General features: G+C 39.7%; 3 protein-coding genes across 5 annotated transcripts in view; 1 reads left to right on the top strand and 2 right to left on the bottom strand.

The window, feature by feature from the left end:
- nsmaf (neutral sphingomyelinase (N-SMase) activation associated factor) overlaps window positions 1–844 on the bottom strand; it is a 14,637-nt gene extending 13,793 nt beyond the window's left edge. The window contains exon 1 of the mRNA XM_035654505.1: window positions 697–844. Within this exon, the coding sequence (XP_035510398.1) occupies window positions 697–734 (38 nt within the window). The 5' untranslated portion in view covers window positions 735–844. The remainder of the gene's footprint in view (window positions 1–696) is intronic.
- Window positions 845–1,718: 874 nt separating this feature from the next.
- On the top strand, window positions 1,719–9,417 carry LOC118324211 (transmembrane protein 241). Of its 2 annotated transcripts, none has more exons than XM_035656431.1 (15): window positions 1,719–1,955; window positions 2,528–2,574; window positions 2,845–2,922; window positions 3,027–3,108; window positions 3,255–3,332; window positions 3,561–3,586; window positions 3,916–3,967; window positions 4,074–4,122; window positions 4,407–4,452; window positions 4,641–4,676; window positions 5,335–5,369; window positions 5,468–5,537; window positions 5,965–6,058; window positions 6,160–6,224; window positions 9,299–9,417. In XM_035656431.1, the coding sequence occupies exons 1-15, from the start codon at window positions 1,884–1,886 to the stop codon at window positions 9,321–9,323; spliced, it is 855 nt and encodes a 284-aa protein (XP_035512324.1). In that variant the 5' UTR covers window positions 1,719–1,883; the 3' UTR covers window positions 9,324–9,417. The 2 variants fall into 2 exon arrangements, with proteins under 2 accessions (XP_035512324.1, XP_035512315.1); XM_035656422.1 differs by lacking the exon at window positions 9,299–9,417 and adding an exon at window positions 6,362–6,557 and having other exon boundaries at window positions 1,721–1,955.
- The window catches only part of rbbp8 (retinoblastoma binding protein 8), a 6,736-nt gene continuing 2,771 nt past the window's right edge, over window positions 6,665–10,629 (bottom strand). For both annotated transcript variants that reach the window (XM_035656411.1, XM_035656402.1), the window contains 11 exons: window positions 10,357–10,430; window positions 10,034–10,107; window positions 9,121–9,406; window positions 8,732–8,903; window positions 8,491–8,594; window positions 8,085–8,202; window positions 7,794–7,949; window positions 7,644–7,689; window positions 7,439–7,526; window positions 7,222–7,363; window positions 6,665–7,046 (listed from right to left, as the gene is read on the bottom strand). In XM_035656411.1, coding sequence (XP_035512304.1) covers window positions 6,949–7,046; window positions 7,222–7,363; window positions 7,439–7,526; window positions 7,644–7,689; window positions 7,794–7,949; window positions 8,085–8,202; window positions 8,491–8,594; window positions 8,732–8,903; window positions 9,121–9,406; window positions 10,034–10,107; window positions 10,357–10,430 — 1,358 coding nt within the window. In that variant the 3' untranslated portion in view covers window positions 6,665–6,948. The remainder of the gene's footprint in view (window positions 7,047–7,221; window positions 7,364–7,438; window positions 7,527–7,643; window positions 7,690–7,793; window positions 7,950–8,084; window positions 8,203–8,490; window positions 8,595–8,731; window positions 8,904–9,120; window positions 9,407–10,033; window positions 10,108–10,356; window positions 10,431–10,629) is intronic.

Here is a 10,629-nt window from a genome sequence, read left to right as displayed (position 1 = left end):
TCACTCGGGCATCTTGTGTAAAACTGACACGGTAGTCTGGAACCCAATGTCTCACTCTAACATCAGGACTACACTGGGTAGTCTGGAAACCCAATGCCTCACTCTAACATCAGGGCCACACAGAACATCATCTAAACGCTTCAGAGAGAGGGCTCCTGTGGTCAATCTAAAGCATACAGAATTCACCAACTACTGCTGCTTCTTCCAGTTGCCCCCATTGGCTGCTGTCCACTCTGCTCTGTATAGCTCTGCGGTGTCCTCGTATCATGGATGTCAGTGTCAGAGTGGACAGTGGAGGTGTTTAAGGTTGCAGACAGCCATAGCAGGACATAAAGCAGATGGTATGTGATGTTCTTCCACTGGAGAAGACATGCTGGGGCGTTTCATAACAGCTGACTATGAATAGACTATACTTCACTGCATTATCAATAGCACACAGTCACTTAGCCCGCTGCAGACTCGAAACCCTCCCTGCTCCACTCACTGCGCCGTCAATAACAAGAGTGCATCACGCAGCTGACAGTGAAGCTCTCATTAGCGGAGTGGCCCAGACGGACGTTATGAAGGGATTCACCCACAGCCGAGAGCCCCACAGCCGAGAACCGAGAGCCGAGAGCCCCGGAGCTCGTCCCCGGACCCGCAGTGACCCCCCGCCGGGGACAATGTGCTGTTAACAACAAGAGGAGCGGCACAAACCTTTCTTTGCTTCGTTCTCGCGTCTTTAAAAAAGCCATGACTGCACACCATCCTCTGAGAAGAACTGAGCACAGATCAGCCACAGCTCTATAAACACGGAAACTTGCTCAGCACCACGTGACTGACCCCCAGACAAACGATCCGACAACAAAGGAAAGCAGAGAGGTTTCACTCCGACTCTGTTTCAGGAGACCGCAACTACGTAACAAAGTGTAGCTCAGGCGTTGGTACCTTTGATTTATCAATAGCGTTATGGCACCATGCTATTGTTAGTTTCATTTTGACTATTATCACAATATACGTCATGATTGGGGCTTTTGTTTTGAAAAGTGGTGCGATGTAATACAGTAGAGGGGGTGTTGAGGCATTTTTAACCCACAAAATGCTGATTTTGTTTGTAGAAAATTGATAATAATGTACAGTTTAACACCACAATCGATGCATTTCATCGTAGTACAGTCATAGAATTCAGTTTACAGCTCAAAAACACGTTTTTTAAACTAAATTCAAACCCAGAAACATTTTAATTTACAGGACATATTACATGTTTTAAGCCAAATGAACGCCCTTTCCCCATTTAATGTATACTTATTTATTAATTCATTTTTTTTCAAATTGAACTTTTTTGTTTTTCAGAATCAGGTTTATTGCCAAGTATGTTTTCACGAAAAATATAAATTAAAGATAAAAGATTAAAAAAATACAGACAATAAAAAGGAGCCACTATAAATATAAAAGTAAATATAAATACTTTTGTTTTTTTAATTGTTTATTATTTGAATGTCTTCTTCTTTTAAAATGTATTCAAATATATTAAAAGTTGTTTGAGTTTTCTGCTCTTTACCCCTTTAATTCATGAACCACTTTGAGCTGCTTGCTCCGCTTTTTCTTTCATACACCTTTGCCACTTTTTCATCGCCGACATACCACAATACACGTCGCTACATTTGTTTTCACACCAAAATATGCAGAGAATGCGCCTGCGTGATGCACTTTCCGAGTCAGCGACAGATCCGCCCGAACATAGACGATCTTTGACTCACAACGTCTTGACGTGTCATCGAAGACAGTGAGGGAAGTTTCCGATCTTGAAATGTGTTGAGTTTGAAACAGGCAACATGTATTAGATTTAGAATAGTTTCTGTGTGGGGAATCATGTCCCCGCTGCAGAGTGTCGGCAGCTCAACATGCAGTGGAGAAGACACATCACTGGCCTCGCTTTTAGCTTCGTTTTCGTTGTATCATATTTCACCAATAAGGTGAGTGTTGAGGGCATTGAAACCGGAATTAAACTAGTTTTAAGACGAGGTGTTTTGGTGTTAACTCCTGGATAGAACTACATTTTTTCTCAGCCGAGTTGTTAAAAAAAAAACCGACTGTGTGACTTTTATACAGCGGTTTAATTGAGTTCACCAGATGTGCTTATTTTGCACTGTTCGTGACTTATTTGTTGGAAAATTGCGTAAAATTATAATGTAACCCTCGTAATAACCGTGCAGTGAACACGCCTTAAGACCCTTTTCGAATCGCTGTAATCAGACATGAACGACACCCATAAACGCACCACTGTCAACTAAACCTCAACCTCTGTTTTGGTAGGAAGCAGTTGCAGCAAAATGAACACATAAGTTCTATAAAAGCACACCTGTACTGATATATTGAGAGCTGTGTTATACCAGAGAGCTGCTGATAGTGGGTAGGTTTTTGAATGGGGTTTGGCAGGGTGCCAGTGGTGGAGCCTCTCCTGGAGTCAGCCTGATAAGTTAGACGTTAGAAGTTTGCTTATGATAAACCCATGACCTGAATGATGTGTTTTCTTTCTGTTTTTCAGTTTGTCCTGTCAGTATTAAAATTCACCTATCCAACCTTATTTCAAGGGTGAGTAGCTGAGGGTAAATACTACATGTGGAACCTCCTCATATGTCCATCAAAGCACTCGAAAAGGCCAAACAAATAATGGAAATGTAATATTTGGAATGGTCTTAAAGGTTCAACGTTGCTCTCGACAGAAATACGCGTACTGTTCATGCATCTGTTAAAAAACCAGCGTCTTGATTAATGTCACAAATGACCTCTAAGTGATGAAATGCAAACTTTGCACCCAGAAAACCTGCTGTATGTGTTTGTGACAAAAATGCATATTTCCAGATGGCAGACATTTATCGGGGCTGTCCTGCTTCTGCTCTCTGGGAAGCTGGGATGGGTGGAAATGAGCCGCATCACCAGGTACCGGTTACACTGCTGTAGGAGTCATACTAGACTGTCTTCACTGGCTGCCTGTGTAAGCGGATGTACTGTTAAGAGCTTTATGTTTTAATGTTGTGTTGCAGATCAGCAGCTCTCTCTTGGCTTCCAGGCTCCCTCCTGTTTGTTGGAAACATATATGCTGGTTCCAGGGCCTTGTCACGCATAGTACGTCATATAACCCACCGCCTCAAGATGGCTTTTCAGTCATATTAACTGTAATCTGAATAATTGAGTAGATTGTTGCATTGCTCAGCATATACAGGTGCTGATTTTGTAATGGTTGAAATATCGTTTTCTTTTTCTCTGTCCAGGACATTCCTTTTTTCTTCACTCTTCAGAATTCCTCTCATGTTGTTAGTTACATAATCCTGAAGGTCGTCCATAGAGAGGTAAGAGCCTGCACTGCCTGCTTTATGTGAATATCTACAATTATGTGCAGTGTACTTCCTCCCTTTGTGCTACCTCGTCGTATTTACTGCAAGCAAATGGAGGAATATTAAGGGCAATGGAGGCACCGCTGCTGTAGACCTTGAACAGACTTACAGCCATGTACAAGCTTTAAACACCACTGTGATATTTCTTACTCTGTAAAATCTTCTCTGATCTTTCATCAACAGAAGGTGCAATGGCTAAAATTGATCAGGTTTGTTACCCTTTTCCTTCACCTGAGCAGTACAGTGTGTATCGTGGATCATTGGGTCAAGATGGACTTCAACTGTAAAGATGTTACATTTTTGCCAACTTTTTATATGGAGATGTGATAATATAAAGAAAATACACTACATTTCAGTTGTTCCATGAAAGGAGCATGATTATTTATTATTATTATTAATATTGTTGTTGTTGTTGTTGTTGTTAATAATAATAATAATAATAATAATAATAATATTAGTGATGATGTCAATAACTATATTTAAACCTATTAAAAAATACCAAGAATGTAGATTTAATTAAATGTGCTTCTTCTTGTAGCATATGCTTCATGTTGCTCTCAGCTATCAATCTCCCCTTCTATGATCCTCAGGTATGTATGTTATAATTTCTGTCACTGTACTTGGGAGGAAGATTCCATGTGTTGTGGGTGATGTGCCACAACAAACACACTGTTTACATGTTTGTCTCTTTTGCAGTTTGATTACAGTGGCTACCTGTGGGCTGTCGGTCATCTGTTCTGTGTTGGTAAGTCTAAGAATATACAGCTATGCTACACTGTTAACTGTAATAGCTACATAAAAGTTACATACAGAGAAGAACAGCGGGCCGAGGTTTGAGCCTTGAGGGATGCCACACATGATTGAAGGAAACATACAGTACAGTGCAGTCCAGATTAGAATGATCAGTGGTGTGTTTAAGATGATCCCCATCAGAATACAATAATCAGGAGTCATCAGAATCAGTTTCCAACCTGACATTTACTAGAAGATGTTCTGATAAAAAAATATTGAAAATATTGATTTTTTCAGGTGCATACAGGGTGTTTCAGGTTCACTACAAACCCAGTAATTTGAGGTAAGCCTAAACACAAAGCACTGTTGATAATAGTAGAAAACATGTAAACACTTTATTTATAGATTGTTAAACCACTCTAGTGATGGAACCAAAAAAAGAATTGTATTTTGTCTGTGCATTTTCACACACTGTGCATAAGTAACTTGGACAGTTCCATAAAGGCACTCTTTATAATATTTTCATTTCAGCGACCTTGAACAACAATGTGTAAACTACTTGTTCAGGTAAGAATAAATAATTTAAAACAACTGGATTTGATACATAATAAGCACAAGTCACTTTAATTTAAGGATTAAACTCAGTGTGTGTGTATGTTTACACATCCTGAGAAAGTCTTAAATTAACTGTTTTTGAGTTTTGTTTTTGAACACAACTAATCCTTGCAGTATGTGCACAGATATATTAATGTTTATTTCTTTAACTTGATACATTAACTGCCTTTTTAGATTTTTTTTTTAGAAAAATGTAATCTCAAAACAAGGTGATGCAACATGCAGGTGGTCACTTAATGTTTATTGCTTTCCCTGGAGCTTTAGGATGAGTCAAAGTTAGCAAAAAAATTCAGATCCCTTTTTTATTAAGTCATATGCAGCTAAATCCTAATACAGCAACAGAACAGCTGGAGGAAGAACACATTATCCAAGTTAAGAGTGGAGGTAAAAGGCAATGTGCAGAAATCAGGAACTACATATGAACAGTAACATACTTGCTGACAATATTCGGGAGTAAACTTGAATACATATAACATCTTTTCATTAAGTAATTTGCCTGAGCATTCAGAGTGGCTGTAGTGATCCAATCGTTTTACATTAAGATCTAACATACAGCAGCTTTAGGCATCATCAGTGGCTAATCCCAGCTTCTCCTGCCTTTACACAACAGTGTGTTACTGCTGGCCATTGCTGCTCACCCAACAGGTAAGAATGACCATTTCCTACATGGGTTAATGCTAAAATAATGTTGAATTGTCCCCTTTTTTGTCTCTGCTGAGTTGTGTCTCTGTCCCCCCTTACAGGTGACCTCATGGGTGCCTTGGAGTTTCCCTCCCTTCAGTCCCACACATTTCACTGTGGCTGCTGTGCCAGGTGAAAGCTTTCAGTCCATTGGCACTTGCAGTTTCTTTCTGTAGCCACTGTTCAAATCAAATATCAAATAGAGCAGCCTACATAGTTTTTCAGCCAGTAATCCAGAGAAGCAGCCCTAGCATAGAATACATTCCACAGTATCAAAATAGAACATGCTTTAGGAGCCAGTTGTCGTTTGATGGAGAGTAAACAGACTGTTGTAATGTAACCTTGATATCAGAGCGCACATTGTGAACAGTTAACTATGTGTAACATGTTGAGGCCCTCAAACAGTGTTATCTTTGTTATTATAAGTAGATCTGTTAGAAAGTGAAGTGAGAATAGACAAAGTTGACATAGTACTTCTATCAGCTTTTGTCCTTTCAAATCTTTCATTTTTTATGTTTTTTTTAGCCGTCACCTCATACTTCATTGTCTCATTTCACAGTGCATTGCTGGGATTTTTGTTGCTGTTGGCCACAGTCAAACTGAAAAGTGGATTTTCCCTCGAGCACTTTGGGGTCTGGATTTTTTTGTCTAAGGTAATTTTTTGTGTTTTTTACATTATTTGTCAAATTAGTCTTAATTCTCAATATCACTGGTTTGACTTACTGCTAAACAAGAAGTAACACATTCCTTCCAGGTAACAGCCATGTCCCTCTCCCCATTCATTTTCTACATGGACATTAATGCTCCAGCTCTTGTTTGGTAAGTCCCTCACCTGCCAATTTTAGGAACTAAAAATACGTGCTAAATGTTTTTCATGTGAACTCTCATGTTTGTCCCCTTTATGTTCCACTGGAACTAGGTGAGTCATGATTTTCTTTTCTTGTGTTCGGTCACAGTGTGGTGGTCAGTCATGTTGGAGAGGCCCTGCTGGTGTATTCTGAGAGACAATCTCAATTGTGATGAGATTAACCTGCAACTTGCACTGCCTAAAGAGATTTCTTTTCTAGAAAAAAAAAATATTTTATTTTTTCAAATAAATTTTGTAATTTCTCATCTGTGCATTGATAATCTGCTGACCAAATAAAATATTTGTGTACATATTGTGCTGTGCAGTGCCTTTGGTAATTTAGCAATACAAGTGACATTTGTAATCCTGTTAAATCACACTGTATCATTAGACATCAACTTAGACAAAGATGTAATTTATTATTTATTATTAATCCAAACATATCCCAAGCATACTCATTATTTACAAAGACAAACTAAACACAAACAGGCGGTATATACACACACAGCAATTATAGACTTCTTTAAAAAACAAAAACAGGTCAACATTCCTAATAAGGTCACTGTATAACACAGAGCTTCATTGTGCATGCAGTGTAATTTTTACACACCGACAAGCCTGTTCTTCACATACTGTCATTTGTCCATAAATGGGCCAATTCCAACACTTCTTCTATAGAGACAAACGGAGACATTTTTAGTCCTCCTGCTGTTTTTTATTCGGGGAGAACAAAGCATTGAATGGCTGTCTTCTCCGAGAACGTGCTTGTGGATTCTTCTCCTCCTTGATATAACCTAGAAGGGAAATTATTATATTTCAGTGTTCATGATAAATGACTTCTATAAGTATTTTTTATGTTATTATGGGATGCATTAACACCAACGACACTGTAAGAATGAAATTGGCTAAAATGTTCTGCTAATGCTTTCCTAACAAGGTTTAACTAAAAAGTGATAATCGCTGAATTACCTCTTTCAATGCACGTTTGCGTTGATGGGAATCCAACTTCCCAGAAGTTTTCCGGAGTAGAAGGAGGAATGTAGAGAAATCGGTGCCTGGAGCACGAAGACAACTTTTTCAGTCTTTCTTCCTCTGGGAGATGGGCGTAATACTGTTGGAAATAAACAGCCTTAAAATAGGATCGAAATATGTCAGTGTTACTCAGCTTCATGACCGCAATACTTACGATTTCACATTCCTTGCAGGTAGTGCCCTTTAGTTTCCTTCTCTCCTCCTTATTGCGAATCACAGCCACATGTGCAAATGTTGGGCGTCTAATCCAAAAAGAGAAAAAAAGGGAGGTTGTGGGAAATTCAGTGTCTGTGAGACTGAACTCTATTAATGTTATAGTTGAAGAGGAAAACACACTTATACGCTGGAGTGTTTCTTACCGTGCCTTGTGCCCTCTACTTTGGCTCATAGTGTTTTCATGAGGCTCTAATTTGTGAGATTAAAACATTAACACGAGTTAAATATAATTGACAGCCAATGGCAAACACAGTAATACTGGTCAAACAGTTTCTCTAAATCTAAAAGCCTACCATTGCCCTCTTCCTCCTCTTCTTCCTCGTCGTCATCATCTTCATCATCACAGGGCTGGCTGTGGGCTAAGTGTGAACCATTGCAAGACTTGTACTCCCCGTAAGCTGTTGTGTCAAACATCATATCCAAACTGTCATTTGCCTTCCCGCCCAGTCCTTGGAAAGCAGACAGACAAAATCGCTTTTCAGTTTTTAAATCGCAGCACATTTGACTATCTTGTGTTCATAAACTCTGTGGCAATCAAAACCTGTCGGGGAGAAATGATCCTAAAAGTTGTGATTCATATTCACCAGATACACCGTCTCTTGTGTCTGGGGCGTTGTCTGCCCGAGACTGGAGTACGCTGTGACTGACCCAGGTGCAGTCGGTATCTACCAGTTCTCCGTGACACTGCTCGTCTTGGTTTTGCTAAAAGATACAATACAGAAACAGTCTGCTGTAAGAGACTCCATCCACCCAATATATCCAGATGAATATATCCAAATACACATCAGCTACAAAATAGCATTTAACCACAACATATATACTTCTGATTTCCTATCTTTTCATGTACATTCACAATCATATTCTAACATATGTCTACTACAGGTTAAAAAATGTGCCAGATACCACGTAATTAACAACAATACAGGGGTTTTCTAAAATCATCATGATCATACAGTGAGTGCTGCTGTGTATCAGGTCATGTGACTGTACCTGGTCTCCTCTCCACTCACTGTCATACATGGACAGGGCGAGCGCAGGGTCAATGCTCCACATGGGCTCCACTTTGTCAGACCATGCTAACTCTGCTCTCCCAGCTGAAAGGAAGCACAATTATGGAGACAACAAATTGTACAGCATTTGGCCTACAATCAGAAATGTTGTCCCTCACATGATGTGCACTGAAAAGGCCATCAGACACATCCCACTACCAGGAACAGGACATAAAACTCACCATCTTCTCCTTCGTGTTGGTCATGTGAGGCACTCAGATCCTGCAGGGGGTTTTCTCTCTTCCCAACAGCACCCTTGTTTGCTTCTCCTCTAACATTTGGCTTCTTGAAAGCAGGACTTATACAGGAAACATTTGGTCTTTGGGTGGCAGTCTCATTTTGTGCTGACTGAACCTGTTAAATCGCATTTTAAAACCACATGGAAGAATTAGGGATCGCTCTGACTTAGACTTCTTTTTTCTCTTCTTTTGTTAACAGCTGAAATGTCACTTTTATACATATAAGAAGTGCTTTGTGAAACAAGTTAATGGATCAAAGTTGGTGCTGCTATCTGACATGCTGCTTTCCCCAACACACAAATTCATACAAGCCTGTTGGACATGTGTCTAACCTTATTGTCTAATGGCTGCTTCTTGAAGCTTTGATTGCTTAAAGGTGTGGAGGTTTGTTTGATCAGTTCAGGTTGAATGTGTTTGCCTTCCCGCTGTTTGTCCACCCCTTCCTGGTTTCCTTGTTTGTCCTCCTCTTCCGGCTCACTTTCCTCCTTCTTCCGCTTTGCTTTATTAAAGGAGCTCTCCTCTGAAAAACGTTTGACACGTGGGAGAAGTGATGGGGATCTTTCTGTGGTTGAGTCTGGACTGTGGATCAGTGTGGATGAAAGAGAGGAGCAATACGGCCTTAAAGGAAGGGAAACAAATATGATTTTGTTATTGGAGTTTTTTTTTTTTTGCTTGAATTCATGAATAAAGAACAAAAGTAAAGGACCAGTGTGTATAGTGTGTGATTTAGTGCCATCTAGAGGTTGCAGATTGCATGCAGACTGAATACTGCTGGCCTTCCAAGTGTGTAAGAGAAATCTAGATCCAGTGTTTGGTTTGTCCACTCTGGGCTACTGTAGAAACATACCGGTTCAACATGCCCCCCCCCCTTCCTCTGTATATAAAAACGGCTCATTCTAAGGTAACGGAAACACAATAATGCTTACTTTTAGGTGATTGTAAACTTATGAAAACATACCTATGAATATTCTATTCAATTTCTGCCAAAAGATCCTCCTAAATGAGATTCTTAAAAACATTGTGGTATTGTACTATAGTTAGCAGAAGGACTGGTGCAGTCCAAGTGTAGCTTTAAGGCAGTTCATGTTGGAGAAGGGTTGAAGGCTGCCAGTGTCTTCTTAGGCACAAAATGGCTTTACATTCTCAAATGATATGTCATCTACTATGTAGAGAATTTGTACATTTACACTCATGATACTGTCACAATAGTCAGCAAATGAATATGTTCCAACTGATGATCCTTACTTTAAACGAACGTCATTTTTCCAGGGAGATTTGGAGCGGCTTTGCTGGCCTGTACTTCTGTACGTCTCCATTTTCTGAGAAAAAAGACATGGAACATGGAAAACAATCAGACAACTTTTCACGCTAAATGAGTTCAAATAGATAGATACTTTATTTATCCCGAGGGAAATGAAAGAAAATGCCTGAGCTAAGGTGTAAATATTAATTATTGTGAACTAATTTAAGGCCACTGCTTTTTAGACAGGCTCTCTTAGAAAGCCTAGAAATTGTACAAATATTTAATGCATCTCTGATGACTTTCGGCCCGTCTGAAGCCTTCCTACCATGTGAGGCTTTTCAAGAAGTTCAAGGCCACAGGTTTCTGCTATCTCTTCTTCCACATTTTGATTTGCATCATCTGAAACGAGAACCAACAGTCACAACAACATATCTCACAATCATAAGCAGCAAGTCCCGCCCATTTTCCCTGTGCTCCAATAATAGCTGAGCACGCCTTGTGGCAGGCAGAACCTCGGCCAGCCTTTCCTGTACTTAGATATGATGTGTGCTAGGCTACCACATTTTTAAGACAGTAAGAAGATAAAAGCAACATATAT

The sequence above is a fragment of the Morone saxatilis genome, unplaced genomic scaffold (assembly GCF_004916995.1).
Source record: "Morone saxatilis isolate NCDOM2014 unplaced genomic scaffold, NCSU_SB_2.0 Contig0, whole genome shotgun sequence".
NCBI lineage: Eukaryota > Metazoa > Chordata > Actinopteri > Moronidae > Morone > Morone saxatilis.
This window is presented reverse-complemented; position numbering and strand designations above follow the sequence as displayed.